Here is a 20,741-nt window from a genome sequence, read left to right on the forward strand (position 1 = left end):
CAATGTGTGTTTAGTTTTTCCATTCTAAATTCAGAAGTATATGGTGACACCTGTTGCTACAAACAAGAATTACAACCCTATGATACTTTTTTCCCAAATATGAAAACACATTATTCTATTGCATTATTAGTCCTATTCAAGGGCGCCGATTTCTCTGTAAATTTTGGGGGGGCCCATTCAGATGTGGATGTCATATATGAGAATTTTAAAACAAATTGCATTCAAATTATGCCAAATATTGTATATTCATAAATACAATGTGGGGGCCCACATGAGCTTTGAGAGGGGCGGCCCCCCAGGATCGGTGCCCTTGGCCCTATTATGAACAAAGATTATTAGCCCTATAGTTTACATCATGGCCTTCGTGGAATACAAGATAAGAACTGTTAAGTGTTTGCAGGGGAAAGTGGAGTGGGACCACTCACCTCTCTACAGCAGTTACTGTACTTACATCGTGAGTGTAACTAATACTAACAACCAACACCTACCAGTATAAGCCAGCGTGCTGAAATAATCACAAGCAGAGCAAATGTTGTGACTGTGATACACACACCCTCATATACAAATATTTTGTAATTAATTTTTATAAAATTGTGATAAACAAAAGTGAAAGGTTAGAGAAAGGTTTATTAACCTATTTTTTCATATTTGATATTGCCCATCCTTACTCTTCATTTTGAATTTATTATCAGATAAACAATAGCTGTTGTACATGAGATAAAAATGAAAGAACTAAGTATGGTGAGTATTGGGCAATTACGCTCAGTGTGAACGGAATTATTCTACATGTATTCCGGGCACCATTTCTCTATCACTTATGCTGAGTGAAATTAGATAATAAAAATAGGCTTTTCAGAAAAATAAGAGTGTTCAGTTTGGAAATTCATTTGGTGATTGCATCAATGATTATGTTTGTTTATTGTATGGAGAATTCGTAAAATATAACGAGCTTTGGTTCTGATGTGAGAAATGTTTAAAGTGGACACACGCCAAATACATTAGGGTTTTTAATTACTACATATATATATATATATATATATATATATATATATATATATATATATATATATATATATAAAACATACTACATATATATATATATATATATATATATATATATATATATATATATATATATATATATATATATAAAACATACTACATATATATATATATAACTTCTATTTTTGACCAAACTATTGTACTATATAAAGTATTGTGTTAAACCATAGTAATGAATTGTGTAAAATTCATACTTTTATAGTATGTTACCTATTTGTGTGAGAATAGTATTTCAGTTAACTTTTCCTGGTTGATCTTAAAATAAAACTACAAATTTAATGGAGCAGGCCTCGTCAAATATTTCCGCAGCCAGAATAGGAAGTTTTATCTGTCTACTTTCAATTGAAATAAAGATCTTTGTTGGTCAAAAGAAGAGTCAAATTAGGCTAATTTACCTATGGATAATAATACAGGGCTTTTCAAAGAGAAATGCGAAGCTAGTTTCTTTCCATGTACTTTCACGGGATAATACTTCGAGTTTTATATGGGCGAGTAATCACTACGCCTAGGTTTCTAAAAATTCTTTAGACAATGTTTTTCATATAAGGTTATTGTTTGTTTACCAGCAAAGTTACAACATAGTTGTATTAATGTGAGTAACCTGGAATTAAAGTTTCATTAAAACAAGAATGAAATTTGTAAACTGAGGGAAATTTAAACTTAGAAAATTTCCTTCGAGTAATTTCAATTCTTTTCTTACATACTTTATAAATTTCATTTTCCTGATACTTAGAATTTAGCTATACTCTGTCTAATTTTGTATGTATATATTTCTATACATTTGATATTTCTAACGCTAAAATTGTAATTTGAACTGTGTATATTGTAATTTTTCTTACTTCATCAATACAAAAATGAGCAGAATAACACTGTTCTACAAAAAAATAAAAAAACGTTCTATTTCTGGGTAACAAAATAGTGATTCTGAAAGGATTTTCACTCCTGAATTCAAATCTGATTTTAGGTGTTCTGCATCAGGGATAGTTTTGGAGTAGTCAGCACGTAATGTTTGTGTTTGTAAAGCATTACTATATATTGTTGACACTATATATTACATAGAATTGTAGGTATGCGAAACAGCTGTCGACCGTACATAATGGTTTACTTTTTTTCTTTTGTACTGAGTGTCTCTCTTGTCTCTAATGATATACCAGCAATAGTCTGCCAGCATGGTAGGCATCCACTTCCCTTAATAGCGTTTTTCAATGGTGAATATATCTTTATGAAATATTTCTCCGTGTTCATCGGAAATGCCACAGCAATTAATGGAGAAGTAATCCAGATGTGAGTCCATGATATGCACCTTCAAGGACATTTTGCACCCTAAATCCTGATAAGCTGCAAGCATTTCATCCTCCATCTCCTTGTATTTAGAGTCCCGTCTTCTCCCAAGGAAGAAAACTCATCCATGCGTGCTTTTCTTTCTCCGTGAGACATGCCTCAAAACCTCTATATTTCTGCAGTTCTCGTATCTGTGGACCTACAAACACGCCCTCTCTTATTTTTGCAGCTGACAGTCGTGGAAATTTGTCAGCAAGATATGCAAAAACTGGCCCATTTGGATCCATTGCCTTCACAGGCTGTTTAATAAATCCAAGTTTTATATGTAGGGGTGGAACAAGAACATTTCTACGATCTATAAGACTGTCCCGTTGCACATTCTTTTCACCAACTGTCCAATTACTTTTAGGCCACGCCTTTTTCACATAGTGGGAACTTCTTTCCCGACTATCCCATTCACACAAAAAGCATGCATACTTCGTGTAACCTTGTTGCATCCCTAATAATAATGCTATTACCTTGAAGTCACAACACAACTTCCACTCATGTTCACTGTTCTTAATTAAGGTCAATATCTTTCTCAAAATTTCATAACTCTCTTTGGTAAAAGTTGCATATGCAACTGGGATTGAAGGCAGTTTATTCCCGATATGCAGCAATACACCTTTTAAGCTATTCTTCGAAGCATCCAAAAATAATCTCCATTCACCAGCTTCGTATGTTATGTGCAAGGCTGTCATTAATCCATGAACATCATTGCAGAATATCACGGAACTATCACTGGCAAAATAAGACACAAAAGCACGTTCTCTGTTCCTGAAGGATATGTTGGTTGTTTCGTGGAGAAGGTTATATTCCTGTAACCTGGAGCTTAACAATTCTGCTTTTTGTTTACTGAGTCCTAAGTCTCGCACTAAATCATTTAAATTACCCTGCTGTAATACACGTGGCATGGGCGTACTCGTGCTTTGATAGGGGGATCCCTTCTTTTTTCCGGAGAAGATGTAAGTTCTCTAGTGCTACTTCCTTCACTATCACTCATCTCTTCTATATCTGTGGACCTTGAGGGAACTGGTAAAGCTTCAGAATGTGCCACAGGTCGTCTTGCCGACGGCAGATCCGAATAAACAACACGTTTCTTTGGTTTGTTGTTCGTGAATCCCTGAATTTTGGTTAAGCAGAAATAACAGTGTGTCAAATGGTCCCTTGGTTCTCTCCAAACCATCGGTACAGCAAATAATAAAACATTTTTTCCTTGCCACCACTTAATTAATTTACAATAATACGTAACACAACAAATATTAGGTGACCACTTCTTATCAAAATCACTAGCTCCGACGCCAAAATAATGCCCCCTTAATGATGGGTGTGATTTTCTTCCTGTTCCTCACGAAGGTGAACTCGCCACAAACATAACAGAAGTTGTTAGCTGCGTACTTACAACCACGAGTGCGAGGCATTTTTTTCACTTAAACAAAATGAATCCACAGCATTCAGTTTACATACAGTAAGTAGTACTAACGCCCGATAAAACACCAGATTCACACGCTCAGTTTAACTCAAAAACTACTTCCAACATCACATTGCAACAACAAAACACTGTCGGGCAAGTTTTGCCAACCTCTGAAAAATGAAAGCTGTCAATGTTGCAAGGTCTTACTTTCCAAATTCCCTTTTGTCACCATATACTGTGTTTGGCATGTATATGAATATATGTAGTACATGAATGCTTGAATTACTCTTAAACTATCCCTGACGGATCAAATCGGATGTCTCATTTGAACTTCCATGTCACATTCCTTTCATAGTACAAAATTTCATTTCAGAAATACAACCCTTGTAAAGCAATGTAATTATTGAAATCAGAAAATGGTTATGTTACATTTAAAAGTTTATGTATCAGATTTGGTTTTACATTATTTTATTTATATATCAGTGCTCTCTTAGTTAATATTAGTGAGCGTAATTAACTAACTGATGGGACAATTGTACTCAAACGCAAATTTTATGTTATGAAATATGGTAGGTCACCTAATAAAAATAGAACAAGAAGCGAAAAAATAATTTATAGAATTATACTAGCACCACTCTTTGAAAATCAGATTATATTAGTATCTACTGTGTATAACGTTTTAATTGCTTGTTCGCAGTGCCGGATTTAGGTTTGGTGGGGCCCTTTATGTACGTACCCAGATGAACGTAGGCACCCTACATACAGAAATGAAGAAACTAGTGTTACTTTATGAAGCAAAGAGTCTACACAACACAAAGGATTGTTGCTATATTTAGATTTTATTTATTGTTTTCCGTATATTTTGGAAATGTACATCCAGTTTTCGCCTTTAATTTATGGGTCCATGGGTACTATAGCTTGTTTACCTTATACGTAACTCCGGCACTGCTTGTTCTAAAAATAGTACCCATGGGCCCTAAAAGAATCTACTGGTTAAAGTAAAACGAAAGTGTAAAATAATGGTATACTCTCCGGAGTCTTCTACAGATGCTGAGGTCATCCAAAACTTTCACTTCGACTTTCCTACGTAGTCACCTTTTTTCGTTCTCCACAACATGTCAAGAGAGTCCGAGGGATACATAATTGAAAGAAATGAGTGAAATTTATCTAAGATTTGTAAGTACTACAATGTAAATGATTTGTGTCTAGTCTCGCTGACAAATAATAACAGTTGAATGAGGTATACAATATATTGAAAAATAAAGTAAGAGAGCGGCACAGAACGGTTCAGACATGCGGGATAATTAATTATGGAAGGCTCAGGTTTGCATGGAGGAACAATTATTCATTTAGTGAAATTACAGAAAGAATGTTTCAGAAATTCACGAAAGTCTCTTTATATCCCTTCTAGACGACTATAGTGTCATAGTAAAAAAAAAAAACTGTAAATAATGAATTATATATTGTTAACAATGTTTGTTCTTACCTAACCCCTTCATATATATATACGAGGTGTGATAAAAAAATACAGTGAATAATTTTATTAGAAACTAAGTAATAAGCTTACATGGAATTTGATTTAATCACCTGAAAAGTACTGTCCTTCGCTAGCAATGCACTTGAACTCGCAACGTTGAATCCATGACTGAAAGCATTTCTGAAAGGCTTCCTTTAGAAAGGCGTTCAGCTACTCTATCGTGGCCCTCTTAACGTCAGAAATAGTGTCAAAACGTTTCATTAAACACGGTTTTAAATTTTGGAAAGAGCCAGAAGTCGTATGGTGCTACATGTGGAGAGCACAGCAAATGTGGACAGACGGAAATATTTTTTCTGCCCAAAACTCACGGATCAAAAGCAAGATGTGACAAGGTGCGTTTCCGTAGTGAAGAAGGAACACATTTGTCCATTTAATCGGCGGTTAAGTGCTTTTCACGGACACATACGAGATGTTTCGTTCTTCGAAAGCTCTCGAATAGTCATTCGGCTGTTTGAACAAATCGAATAGTCATTCGGCTGTTTGAACAAATCGAATAGTCATTCGGCTGTTTGAACAAATCGAATAGTCATTCGGCTGTTTGAACAAATCGAATAGTCATTCGGCTGTTTGAACAAATCGAATAGTCATTCGGCTGTTTGAACAAATCGAATAGTCATTCGGCTGTTTGAACAAATCATTTGTGCCACGTTTAGCACGTTTTCATCTATTGTTGACGTCGAAGGACGACTCGATTGTTGTTCGTTTTCAACCGACTCCTTGCCGCTTTTGAATCGCTTATACCACTTGCAAACAATCTTCAATGTCACCACTTGATTGTCATACTCTGATTCTGACATTTCTTGAGCTTCTTTGATACTTTGTAGCAGCTTAGATCAAAACTTGGCGCGCGACAGACACTCTTAACACGTCCTCGCTCTTTTGTCTCTGGAAGCCAACCAACATACAGTGTTCGTAGATTTTCTTTAGAAAATTTCCCTCGACTGACACAAAATTTTCCCTTTTCTAATCAAATTTTCCCTAGTATGTTGAGATTCCAATTCCTATGCCACAAGTTATGTGATTAAGATTAATTTTCCTATACTAATGAAAGTGCCAACCTAATTTACCTAATTTCTTTCATTTATTTGATTTTGGCTTGTATCTTTTTACGTTTTCAATTCACTTTTATTAAACAAAAATACACAAATATATCCAACCCACAATAATTTGCATAATTGAGGCAAATTATGATACTCTGAACAAACACACACGAAACTAACACAAACTACTGCTATTGTTTTGCTTTATATCTGAAGAACAAAGAAACATTTACGCATTTATGTTGATCAAGCTGTCAGCGCGAGAATTTCCCTGGATTTTTCGTGTTTTATCTAAAAAATTCCCTTTTTCCCTTTTCTAAATTTACTTATGAAATTTCCCTAGATTAGGGAAATTTCCCTCAAACTACGAACACTGCTAATATATCACAACTCGTTCAAATTCGACACCGACTTTACAAAAGGTTTGGGCTACTGTGCTTACTAGTTGAAATGCATGCAACATCGATAGATGACAATATGCAACTACATTCACCGCACGTTTTGATCACACCTTGTTACTTGATAGGACATAAAAATAAATTTTAAAGAGCCAGAAAGATCAGTTACTTTCCAAACTATTATGCCAATAATGATTATCCAAGCAATGAGTTAAAACATTAATGGCATTTCAGACATGGACTGAAACAGCTGAACCAATCTGGTAGAGCAAAAGGCAAGAAACATTTAATAAAATATCAATCTGAGTTGAGATGATTTTGAGTTTAACGTCCCCTTCAGCAGCGAGGCTAAAAAGAAAAATAACCAAAGGGAACTCGGCAAGAAACATTAATAAAATATAACAATTTGATTGTTTTGAGGTTAAACATCCCCTAGTCTCGCCTTCATTTGCATCCATGAGTAAAAGTGGTAGCACAGGATTAAACTACAGAATAAAAATCAACTGAGGCATTTTTGTATATACCTTTGCAGTTCTATTAAAAATAAACAGAACAGTTACACAATAAATTCATTTAAAAGCACTGGAGAAGGCGACAATCATATTGCTTACTTATGTCTCTTTTTATCTACTAGTTAGTCCTGGTTTAGTTTTCTTCTTTTAATTTTAGTGAACTATCCATATTTTGTTTATCTTCAAAGCTGAAATTGACACAATAGAATATTGTCCACTTTTGCTTTTAAATGTGTAATGGATTTATTACTTAGATATAGCAGGGTATATATTTATTTTTCATAGATATCTAGATATATATGTTGGTCACATGTGCTGGAAGCAAGTTGTATAATCCACTAGAATCAACATTATGTCATGCTTACTGCGTTTTAATTTTATAAAGTGCTTGTGCTCAAAAAATCATATATATATTTTTTTAAACATTTGTTTCGAATTTCCCCTTTTTACAATACAACTACTAAATCTCCGTTTAATTTCGTGTTGGTATATTGGACTACTTTTTCGGGGAGGATTTAAACATAACACTGCAATACACTTTTTTTTTTCAATTTTCTTGTAGTAATAAAACACTTCATACCTTTTTTATCTTATAATTCAACTATCAGTCTATATTAAAACACATTTTTAAATAGATTTTTTTTTACAGTACACACGTTTAGATATACGTACTTTCATTGTTCATGCTTGGTTTTCAACTTTACAGGTGTGGACGTTCAGAGCATATTTATATATCAAGAAGGGTCCACTAGAAAACAAGATAGCACTGAGGCGCCACTAGCGACATCCAATCACATTTGTCACAGCAACATTAGCGATAACCAATAATTTTCTTTGTTTGTGAATCCTGTCACAATACATAAAATTAACGCACAGACACACGCTAGATTTATCATATCTCTCACTCACATAAAGTCACGCAAACATATGCACTAATATCCTATATCATTTTATATATATAACTTTGATATATTTATATACATAGTATGCTAAATGCTCATGTATCCCAAAATAGCAATTATTATTAATAATAATTCGTTACATTTATTATGATTTCTTTTCTTTGCCAAGGAGGAACTGATTTTGTTTCTTTCTAACTTAATTAACAAAAGACAGGAAGTTGTCTTTTTCAGTTATGTTTATTACTATTATTATTATTATTATTTTCTGCCCAGTTTGATCGCTGGAGGGAATGAATGTTAACACTTCTCCGAGTATTGCTTGTGCCACGTGGGGGCGTCCCTGAGTCATGCATGGTTCAAGATGGTCCACCGAAGAAAAGTCACTGTAGTAGGGGTGACTTATCGGCTGCCTCGTTCCACGTGTTTGCTGAAAACAAGAGAGAAAAAACAAGCCATTAAATTACTGATTCAAATAACACAATTACATTCATAATACAAGCCCTATTCAGAAAAAGATGTGTAGAAAATATAAAATAGTTATATGTTGGTTATTTTGTGGTGACATTCTAGAGTTAATCATAGCTGGAGCTGGCACGCATGCATCATGCACACGACGCAAGGAAATAGTGAAACAAGATGACAGAATCCTTATAGAGTTGTTCCAAGCGGTCATAGTGGTCATTAGATTTCTGTTGAATGAAGCGTGGGAACGATAGAAATTCGTCGTCACATGGCAGTTTGTTCAATACCGTGATATCTGTATGAGTAGAACAAAAGTTTATGAGCGGGCTGACAAGTTCAAAGAGGGAATAACAAATAATCTTGAAGATACTCCTAGTCTAGATCGTTCTTTCATTGCATTCACGGAAAGGAAGTTTGCTAAAATATAACACTTGTAACCAAAAAGCTCACGTTCACACTTTACTAAATGTCACTACGTCATGAAAGATATGGTGGCCTATAGGGCTTCGAGTTCGTCTGAAAAACATGAATAAATTTAACCGTTCTCAATCTTAGTGTGTTCGTGTCTCTATTGAATCTAATAGTAATATAAATAAATTACCAATGATCAGATAACTTTCGCTTTGCTGTATATAATGGACTCTGTGTCGTATATACGGTTCTTAAATAGCACATTCCTTCTAAATTGACATTTCAGAACTATCGCGCTCTTGGAACAACATATAAGCTCTTTACAAATTAACCATCATGACTCCTTATAGGTTTGCTGTTGTAGGCTCCAGATATTTAAGCATTTCCAACAGGAAACAAACACAAAAGTCAGTAAATCAGAAATTAAAAATATGCATATATAATAGTCAACGAGATACAACAAACATCAAAAGTACTAGATAACTGTATGAGCATTTGCGTGTAATTACTGAGAAAGAAAGTAAGTTAATTATTGAAAAAACACTAATTTCTTTTAGTGGTTCTTAAGTAAATAAGTTCAACACAGAACCAGAGGCGTAGCTAGGCTTCATATGCTGTCTAGAGATAAAACTCTGATTTTATACTAAAGGTTCGTATTTTTAATGCACGATATGACCATACGAATGTTATTTTGTATGTTTGAGGTTTTGGGTCCGTATTACAAACTTTGGACTCCGGAATACCTAGTTCCGTTATTGACAATTTCTATAAATTTCGCCAAGAGCATCCTTCTTGGTTGATGTGATTTGCAGTCCTTGAAGAAAGGAAACATGCAAAAATAAAGACATTTTTAAAGCTAAGTGAATATTTTGTGGCAAAAGTTTTATTTATTCTTTAAAAATGCATTTACGAGTAAACGAATGAAACAGACATCTTGAGACGAACACAACTGGTAAAAATTGTTGGCTCTTTTAAAAGATTTTTCTGTTCCTTTTCAGCAAGAAGATATGAAAAGGAACCTAGTACCTTTATGTGAAATCTTAACTAGATGCGCACCCAAGAGTAATTGAATCAGGGTCCCTATACCGGAGGCGAGTAAACTAAACTCTACCCACGGTGGAACGAAACATTTTTCTTTAATGACCCAGAACGAATTTGTTACCAAACTGTCTAAGTTTATCACCCTTGATACAAATGAAGCAATTTAGACAAATTTAGAAGCGATTTTTCACTCGTATCTTTGATTATATATATACATTCATTTAGTAACTGTGGACAACAACTTAAGCTTCTTCTTTACTGTACTGTATATTCCAGGTAACATTGTTTTTAGAGAACAAATCTGCTTTGTTCGGAAATAGCTTTTGAATCGTGACAGAATCATTTTACACTTAGTTAAGTGTAAGTCTGATGGACATATTGCAATACTCGATTCAGAAATCGCTCCAGGCGAATTTCTCTTTGAATGGAAGGAGTATAGTACAGCATAGCAAAAATGAACTGATGAAGACTACTTTAGATAAGGTAAGGGGAGAGGGAGAGGAATTGAAACCATACGTAATTATTCACTCGATGACGTAAGTCGGGCTACCTATACACCTGCAAAACAACGTATTTTATTAATTTCTATGACAGTCTTGTATCATTTTTTGTGGCGCACTCTGTACCATGTAAATGCCTAAACATGTTTCATTTGCTCTACAAATTGTGTCTATGGTTGTAGATTTTCTGACAAATACACAAACAAGTTACATACATATCCACGATGTGCAGATTTTTCCCACGGCAAGTGGTTAGGTAACTCATGTCTAGTATGTTTAAGTATGCTTCCACTCTCGATGCTGCCATGTTCTGTGCTTTATATAGTACGTTAATGTAATTATTTATCTTTCTGCATACTATTTTTACTTTCTTTCATTGTTTGCATTCATATTTATCTTCAAATAATATTGGGGGCCACGGTAACTCAGTGGTAGAGTGCTTATCTTTAGTGCGCGGGTCCCTAGTTCGATCGCCTCCGTTTGCGCTTGTGTAAAAAATAGCCAGGAAGAGCGACGTCAGTTCTGTGGCGCTGTGTGCAATAGTTCAATAGATAGTGAGCAGTAGATGGAGATGGTTGTGTTCCAGGCAAGGGCGCCGATTTTTCTGTAAATTGGGGGAGGGGGCATTCAGGTGCAGAAGGCATATATGAGGATTTTAATAGAAATTGCATTCAAGTTATGCCAAATATTATATATATTCATAAATAAAATTAGGGGGGCCCACATGATCTTTGGGGGGACCTGGGCCCTCTTGGCCGCCCTAGAATTGGCGCCCTTGGTTCCAGGACGCTCAAATAGAAAAACCCCGCCAAATATGAAGTGCGTGCAGTAACACAATTTCTAAGTGCGAAGAAACTTTTTGCAGCTGCGATTCATCGGGAATTGTGTGATGTTTACGGACCAAACGTAATGAGTGAGAGTGTCATACGTAGATGGTGTCACCTGTTTAAAGATAGACGAACTGACGTGTACGATGCGGAAAGAAGTGAGTGCCCAGCAATGAAGTCGTGCAGGCAATGAACTCGGCTGCACCTCTCTTGAAGCACATGATACAGTGGTTTTAATCACACTGCTTCGACAGTGAAAATGTGATTCACGATGTTTTAGTATGTGGCTTCATTCCCAGACGGGAGATTTACTTGCAAAAGGAATTTCAAACGTTGTAGAACAATATGACAGGTGCTTCAATTTGAGTGGTGAATATACTGAAAGGTAACGTAATGTTGTACGTTTCTACAGTGTATAATAAAAGTTATGTATCTGCAAGTGTACGTCTTTGACAACGAAACGGCGGCTTTTTCCGCATTGTCCTCGTATTTGCAGAGAGAGAAATACTGTGATAGGAAATTGTTCCTAAAATTTGTCTTATATTAGCCATTTTTCTCTTACATTTCCCTTTCATCCCTTCCGTAAAATGGCCCCTAAATTGTATATCGGCCTCCAATCTCTCTTTTTCGTTCCTTCGTCTTCTTTGGAAATGAAAGCGGTCCTGGGACGACTAGCACACGTGCGAACATAGTACAATCTTTTAATTCTTGCTGCATGATCCTAAAAAGTATTAGGAAGCAAGTTTCTATAGAAGAAAATCTACTTACTTAACCCCAAAGTCTAAATACTATCATTTGACTACCCTTTGCACTATTCAATGGACCTTTGTAAGAGATTAGTAATTTTATAAAAAATCTGGGAACTTTCACTAGCGAAATCAATTTAACACTAATTACTATGATTACATAATTAATGCTATTCAATCTTTGCTAATACTAATCTCCTTTACGTATGAAGGCAATTGCAATACGTATATAATTAATCAATAAATATACTATATACGCGTGTGTATCAGTAATTCGATTTAATTATATAGGTGTAGAAGCCTGAAGTATTAATGATTGACGAATAATCCGAATCACATGCTATATAGTTAATACTTATTCTTACATAGTTACTCGTATATTTTGATGTTGAAGACAAAAGTACGAAATTAAATACAATACGAGGTATGTCCAAAAAGAAACCGAACGTTATAAATATAAGGGTAATTGTCGTTCCTGGAAGTTATTCAGGTTTATTCTTCTCGTCTTAGGATACCCATGGAATAGAATTTGGACTTAATTGCCTTCGTATGTGTCACTATTCATCCCAATGACTATGAAAACTATGAATTAGATACTAATACCGGTCGTTTTCAATTTTTATATAGTAAACCCCCCTTCCCAGCCCCGACAAGTACAGATGGAGGCTGAACTTGGATTTAAGCGTCATCGAAAGTATCACTATTCATCTCAATGACCAATAAACAAATTAATTGCACACTAAAATCGGTCGTTTTCGATTATTTTAAGACATTACTCTATTCCTACCATTACCCTTCCTTCCCCAAACTGAAGGGGGATGAATGTTGACTTCAACAGCAACGGGAGAATAACTATTCATCTCAACGATTCCGAGGGACCGCGGTGGCTGGGTGGTAGAGTGTTCACCTCTGGTGCTTGGAGTCCCTCGTTCGATCCCAGCTCGCGTCAAGTGAATTTTGTGGTGGACAAACACCCTGTGGGTGAGTTTTCTCGGGGTTCTCCCATTTCCTCCCACTTTCTTAATTCCAGCATTTCATTCATTTCTCATCATCACTGTCTCCTTTACCCTCGCCGACATAGCCGTGGGACGTAAAACTCAAAGATTTCAACGCTTCCGAAAACTATCAATGGCACTCTAGCAACGGTCGTTTCAGAATGCTTTTCCAAGTTACACCATTTCTTCTCCGTAACGTAAATGTCCTGGAAACTTAAGCTAGACCAGTTTAGACTCATGTATTAAAAATATTAAAATGCGGGCAACGGTTTAGCAGGAGTTAAATGTCAAACATCTTAACACTCATTTATGTGCATTGAGATTGGTGTAAAAAAAAGAGCGTTTCTCAATAATGTAGTAAATTAATATTTTACGCTACAGTATACTGAAGTTTTGTCAATTATAAAGGGGGTTCTACAAAAAACGCAACTTTTAAAATGCCCGCCATTCCTGTTCTAGTAAGTTGGCAGCACTGAACGTTACATAATTTCATCTCTTGTAATTAGTAGTCACGGAACAGCAAATAGTGCATGATCATCATCTGTTTTCTGTACGGATAGGAACTATATGGACATGTTACGACAGAGGATCTCTGGCCAAGTGAGTTTTCGCAACGGTAACGTGAATTGGCCAGCCACATTTTGTGATTCGATACCATGTGATTTCTTTCTGTGGGAGTGTTTGATATCTCGTGTGTACGCCAACAAACCACGACCACTTCCAGATCTCACGACCAAGATTCAATGTGTAATTTCAGACATAGGGGTGCAAGTATGCCAAAAAGTTATGAAAAAGTTCATCGAAAGAACGAGAGTATGCCTACAGAGTTGTAGAGTGTATTTGAGTAATATCATATTTCATACATAATCACAGGTAGCATACACTGCAAAAATATGTAAATAAGTAATATGTAGTAAATTGCTTAATTTTATCAATAACTAAATGTGTATTCTATTATACACTACTAACTTTAAAAATAATATTAACTGACTTCAACAAAAGTGTTGAAACGTAGAAAATAGTAAAAGTGCTAAGAATCAGAAAACAATAGTAACGCATTGATTAAAAGCAGAAAATACTTCATTGCCTTTATCTATATGTAAGAAAAATAAGCATATGGCAAGACAAACCAATGTCTAATACGGAATTAGTTTCGTTGGTAATTTTATGAAGCATTAATTTACTTGGCATGGCAGAAACTTCAATTCGTTTTTTTATAGATAAAGGTAATCAATTATTTTCTGCTTTTAAGAGCTTTATTATTATTATTTTCTACTTTTAAGTACTTTATCATTTTCTTCCTTTTAATGCTTTTGCTGAAGTCAATTAAAAATTGTTTTTTCTAGTAGAAAATAGTAAAAGCGCTAAAAGGCAGAAAACAATAATAGTAAAGCTATTAAAAGCAGAAAATACTTCATTGCCATTACCTATAGAAAAATTGAAACCTGTGCCAAGCGAAACAAATGTCTAATATGCAATAGAATTAGTCTTGATGGTAATTTTATGAGATATTAATTTGTTTGGCTTGACAAAAACTTCAATTTTTATATAGATAATAGTAATGAATTATATTTTTTTTTGCTTTTAAGCGCATTATTATTATTATTATTATTATTATTATTATTATTATTATTATTATTTTCTACTTTTTAGCATTTTATTTTCTATTTTTTTAGTGCTTTTGCTGAAGTCTGTTAATATTGTTTAGCAGCAGTAGATTAATATTGAAACCGGAAATCGTAGTGGTTTTCTACCACTTCCGATCTTACAAGTAACACTTCGCTCCTTTGAATCTGGAATGGCGGAATGCGACACATATCCTGAAAGAGTCTGTCCTAAATAAGATGCATATGGATTGTCAGTGTCAGTGAGCAATGCGTTTGGGAGTTATGGGCTTGTAAAGTTAACATAAGAATCCACAGGAAATATGTGTAGATATTTTCTTGTTAACTTGAATATAGTGTAACGCTGTAGATGAAGTCGTGTCACAAGAGTCTGAAGTACCAGGGTGATCCCAATATGGATACCAGTTACCTTCGGCCGCATATGGAAAAAAGAAATCAAAAAGAAATAGAACGAAATAAAAATAACCTTAAATCCCCAGATATTGATTTCAAGAAGAAGTTGATTTCTGGAGAATTTACAGGAAAGATTCTACCATTTGATGCACACTTCTTCAGGCAGTACAAGTCATTTACCTGCTACGTAACTGACACACTGGTATTCATAAGTGATGTGAACATCTGCCACCGTGACCACTTCCTGGTATTAAAATCGTTCACGATCCATCAGTTCAGCGCTTCCAGGTTCAGAAACTTGATTAAATATTTCCAACGTGCCTTCAACAACAATCCTTTGATTTAAACAACATTCAGTCTTGATATCTGTTTGAATTCTATCTTCCACTTGCCTCGCGTGTTTTATAGATACTATGGTTACTGTGTAGTATATTACATAAGGTTAGCAGAAAGAGACGTCAAGGAAATGCCTAGACGTTATATTTCCTATGGATTCTTATAACTTTACAGACCCATACTCTCCTGAAATCATTGCTGACTGACGCTGGGAATCTGCATCGTAATTAGGACTAGCTCTTTCAGGATATATGTCGCATTCCGCTATTCCGGAATCATAAGAGGGAAGTGTTTACTTAGTAGAGAATTAAGGATCTGGATTAAACGTATTCTCGGAACGCTTAATACATTCTAGAAAATCACTTCTCGCTATCTACTAACTTTATAACGAGTAGTGGTTGATTTCTAAAACTTCTGGTTTGAATTTTACCTCTATCAACGAATTTGTTACGTAACTTTGAACCATTTACATCTTCACCAGAAGAATTTATGATACACCATCAAGTACTTGTTGAGGTTATTCTTTATTTACTTGACGGACACACAAAAAGACAGGATAAATTTATAAAGTAGTTTTGGAAAACCAAACTGTTTGAAAATAAGAAATAGGAACGTGGAAGTTATAATCGTGTAGTTGACAACATATTTACATTCAAATCGGATTGTACGGTTTCAATCACCAGCATATCTTCTTTTACTTAAGTTGGGGAACGGGTCTATTCACCTTTATTTTCACTCGAGGACTCTTCCCAATATCGAGATACGTTTTACAATAACTATTGCGTTAAGTACATCACGATTTCAAAACGAATAATTAATTAGTTCTTAAACAAATTCTTTAAGTACTTTGAGCTCCTCCGTGGCTAAGCGGTTAGCGTAGGCGCCTTTGGCGCGGGAGACCCGGGTTCGATTTCCGGTGGGAGCTCATGTGGTTCGGATTCCACGTTAATCAGTAGATCCCACGTCTCATATAGCCTCGCTGCTGAAAATGGACGTTAAACTCAAAATCAACTCAACTCTTTAAGTACTTTATCTGCTACAGTGAGACAGTGGTAGAAGCTTACCTCTGGTAATTTGGGGTCTTTGCTTCGATCCCCAGCCAACTACAATTGTGGTGAACAATAGCATGTTCGTGTGTTTTCCCGGGATACTGCTGTTTCCAACCATATTATCATTTCACAAAGTCTTCCATCATCATCCACTTGCCTTAATCATTTGTTTCCCTTAGTCTAAAGGTCATAATCGTGGGACGTTAAACTCAAAGATTATATTTTTCCTTAATACTCCGAATCAAAAATAATAAAGAAAAAATGGCGTTTTGAGTTAAGTTGATCGGTTTGATAAAGTAATATTCTTAAGCCATATTTAATAATACCCTCAACGAAGCAAGTCTTCTATGATCTTTCGAAGAATGGAAGTAATTAGGATTACCAAATGACAGACTCTAAAAAAAAAATAAAAATTAAAAAAAAAACTCGCTGTTGGATTTCAATAAAATATTTATATTGCTCGCTAAATCTGTTAATGGCAAAGCGAGAAGCAGCAGCATCATTTTACAATTTGATTGGGAAGGTGAGAGTTCTCCATGGATAGGAAGTAGCATTTCATGTATTTTCATGAATATAATACAATACTGTTGAATAAAATAGTTTTCCCTTAAAATTAGACAATTGCCACCGAAATAACGCCCATGTCAAGAAAATATTATTTAAAATGAGACATTTCAACTATTCTAGTTAATTTTAATTTTAGTTAAGCCTTCGTTACGAGTTTTTTTCTTTTTTACTGACATTTTAAGTTCATTAATTACTTTTACTAGGATCAATTACCCGCTTCGCTGGGCTAAATTAAGAAAAAATAGTAATTGTTGAGTTAGTTAGTCACTTTTTACTATTACTAAAGCTCTCATTGATATCAGTCACTCTCGATTACTTTTATATATCTCCTTCCCCCCTAAGTTTCGGGTCTGAATTTGGATGTAAACGGGATCGGAAGTGTCACTGTTTTTCTCAGCGACTCCCAAAACTATGGATTCGACACTAATATTGGTCATTTTCGACAATTTGAAATATGTCCTTCCCCTCCTCCTCCCCGAAGTTGCATCGTCAAAGTGCTAAGATAAACACCATATTAGGTCTGAATCTCATCTATGTTGAAAATTTGATCGACATTCTTCAGATGGTTTAAGAGTGATGAAGTCACAAAGACAATCACTTACATTTTCATTTTTTAACTAGCATATATTACCCGCTTCGCTGGGTTGAAATGAAAATTTAAATGCACAACTCCATATCTCATGTGTTTAATACCCGTGAAATATGCTTGCAGTAAATGTTAACATTATATCGCCTGTCATTTATGTTAACCCGCCGAGTGACACGGTCATGCGGGTTGCATATAAATACGTTTATTTTTACCTATGATGAACTAACAAAGGATTTGTACGTTATGGACACTTGAATGGTCAATTATCTCAAGACACTGGTAATTAAAAATTAAAGTGATATGATAAAAACCATCTAGGGTCCAAATCCTAATAACCCCCCAAAAATAAAAGAAATTGGTTCAGCCGTATTAGCGTGATGAGGGAACAAAGGATTTGTACGTTCTCTTTTATATATAAGATACGCCTCCCCCGTCCCCCTCCCTCCCCTACGTTGCACTGTCAAAGTGAAATGATGAAAATCATTCGAGGACCAAACCTCATCTGTGTTGAAAATTTCATTGAGATCGGTCGGATAGTTCAACAAATTCTTAAGTTTTATTTCTTTTTATATCCCTCCCCTCTCCCTAAGTTCTACAAAGTGAAATGATAAAAAAAAAAAATAATAAACTTCGCTGGCTCAAACCTCATCTATGTTGAAAATTTGATCGAAATCGCTCGGGCGATTCAAGAGTTATTAACTCAAAAACATAGTCAATTTCATTTATATATATATATATATATATCGATTTCTAGCTCCCCACCTTCCCCTTCCCTACGTTGCTCTGTCAAAATGAAAAAATAAAAAGACATCCAGGTTCGAACCTCATCTATGTTGAAAATTTGATCAAGATTGGTCGTTTGGTTCAACAGTTATTAAGTTTTGTTTATTTTTTTTATATTTCCTCGTCCTCCCTTTCTCCTAAGTTTTAAAGACAAAGTGAATAGATTGAAAGATTCCCAGGCCAAAAGCCCATCTACGTTAAAAATTTGATCGAGATCGGTCGAGTAGTTCAAGAGTCACAAACATAGTCACTTTCAATTTTATAATATAACATAAGCGTTTACAAAACCAAATCCGGAAATATTAAAAATCTTATTTATTACGAATGTCAAAATTAATACGATCGTCTATGCCCCAGAAAAATAGCCCATTTCCCCACTTTCTGGGAACTCACCCTGACCATTTTTAGGACTCAAAAAAGAGAACGTCTTGGAAGGGCTGAAAATGAAATTGCAGAACTAAGGCAAGGATTATTAATGAACATAATCTGATCAGGCTACATTACTAAGAACACAAGCCCAGGATGGCGGTGGCGTAAGCAAACTTCGGTGCAGAACCGACTAAAGTTCTTCCTATAGTATGTTCACATCTTCATGAGATTGTAATATTTTTTCCTTCTGTTTTCTTTTTCTTCCTTGATATTTTACTGAGGGAACTCCGTCCTCTCGCGTTCTCTTTCATTTCCACCACTGGTTTCTGGTAAACCTAGAAGCAATGTATACAGAGTGGAAGAAGGACTAGTTTGAAGCGAAAGTTTTATTATAGAAGTTAAAACTAATGTAGATATATGCACATCAGGGGTGCATTCACACGATGGATACAAGGAGCCCGGACCCATCAAATCTTTCTAATCTATTATATAAAAGAGAACGCACAAATCCTTTGTTCCCTCATCACGCTAATACGGCTGAACCAATTTCTTTTATTTTTGGGGGGTTATTAGGATTTGGACCCTAGATGGTTTTTATCATATCACTTTAATTTTTAATTACCAGTGTCTTGAGATAATTGACCATTCAAGTGTCCATAACGTACAAATCCTTTGTTAGTTCATCATAGGTAAAAATAAACGTATTTATATGCAACCCGCATTACCGTGTCACTCGGCGGGTTAACATAAATGACAGGCGATATAATGTTAACATTTACTGCAATCTACTATGGTTTTTATCATATCACTTGAAAGCGAAAAAGTAAAAATTATCTAAGTAACAAAGTTTATTGCGTTCCGGGGTGACCGCAGCGAAGCGGGGCGGGTTAACATAAATGACAGGCGATATAATGTTAACATTTACTGCAATCTTCTATGGTTTTTATCATATCACTTGAAAGCGAAAAAGTAAAAATTATCTAAGTAACAAAGTTTATTGCGTTCCGGGGTGACCGCAGCGAAGCGGGGTGAACGCTGCTAGTTTTCTTAATAAAATTATATCTGTTTAACAGGGAAACGATTGATGTAGCGTGAAAATTTAATCTTATACTTCATCTGTACTCATTTTTTTGTAAAATCAACCTAGTTCTGTCATTTTTTCTGAAAACATAGGTGAAAGTATTCTACAATTACTTACCGTCTTTTCGTGTACGTCTTTGTTTAATACTATATAGACGTAGTGACTTCAAGTATTGGACTCGCCCAACAAAAATTCCTTGGTATGCGCCTGATCCATATTAATACATCTTTTTACGGATTTTTAATTTCAAAAAATCTTTGCTAACGGTGGATAAAATTGGAAAAGTTGATGAAAAGAGAACATCTTCCGTAATCGTTCTGCAAAGTGCTGTTAATTGGTGGCTTCCTTCAGGAAAGTATCAAAACCGTTAAGGAACAAATAACTAACTAGGAAAAATTCTGTTTAGTTGATTTTTTATGTATGTTTTATTTTAAAATCTTATAATGAATGTGAAATGTTATTTTATGCTTAAGGACATAGCCCAGTTCTGAGTGAAAGTAGTCATGAATTATTAGTAATAAGACTAAATGAGTAACAAGTCATTTAGTTCCCATTTTAGAGTAGTATTCCACGGACAGACTAGTGCTTTTATCCTGAGCATTATACTAACCAGCTAATCTCAACAGCGTTGCTGGTAGTCTATCAAACAATTATGGTATTCATAGTTAGTTCCATACATAAAGGAGACGGTGATGATGAGAAACTAATGGAATGGTGGAATGAATAAAGTGTGAGGAAACGAGAGAATCCCGTGAAAACCTACGCACACATTGTTTATCCAC

General features: G+C 35.0%; 1 protein-coding gene across 1 annotated transcript in view; it reads right to left on the bottom strand.

The window, feature by feature from the left end:
- Positions 1–5,113: 5,113 nt before the first annotated feature.
- Positions 5,114–20,741, bottom strand: part of CARPA (Carbonic anhydrase-related protein A) — a 799,359-nt gene continuing 783,731 nt past the window's right edge. The window contains exon 10 of the mRNA XM_081737978.1: positions 5,114–8,612. Coding sequence (XP_081594104.1) covers positions 8,566–8,612 — 47 coding nt within the window. The 3' untranslated portion in view covers positions 5,114–8,565. The remainder of the gene's footprint in view (positions 8,613–20,741) is intronic.

This window comes from Thermobia domestica, chromosome 14, assembly GCF_964235325.1.
Source record: "Thermobia domestica chromosome 14, izTheDome1.hap1.1, whole genome shotgun sequence".
Taxonomy (NCBI): Eukaryota; Metazoa; Arthropoda; class Insecta; order Zygentoma; family Lepismatidae; genus Thermobia; species Thermobia domestica.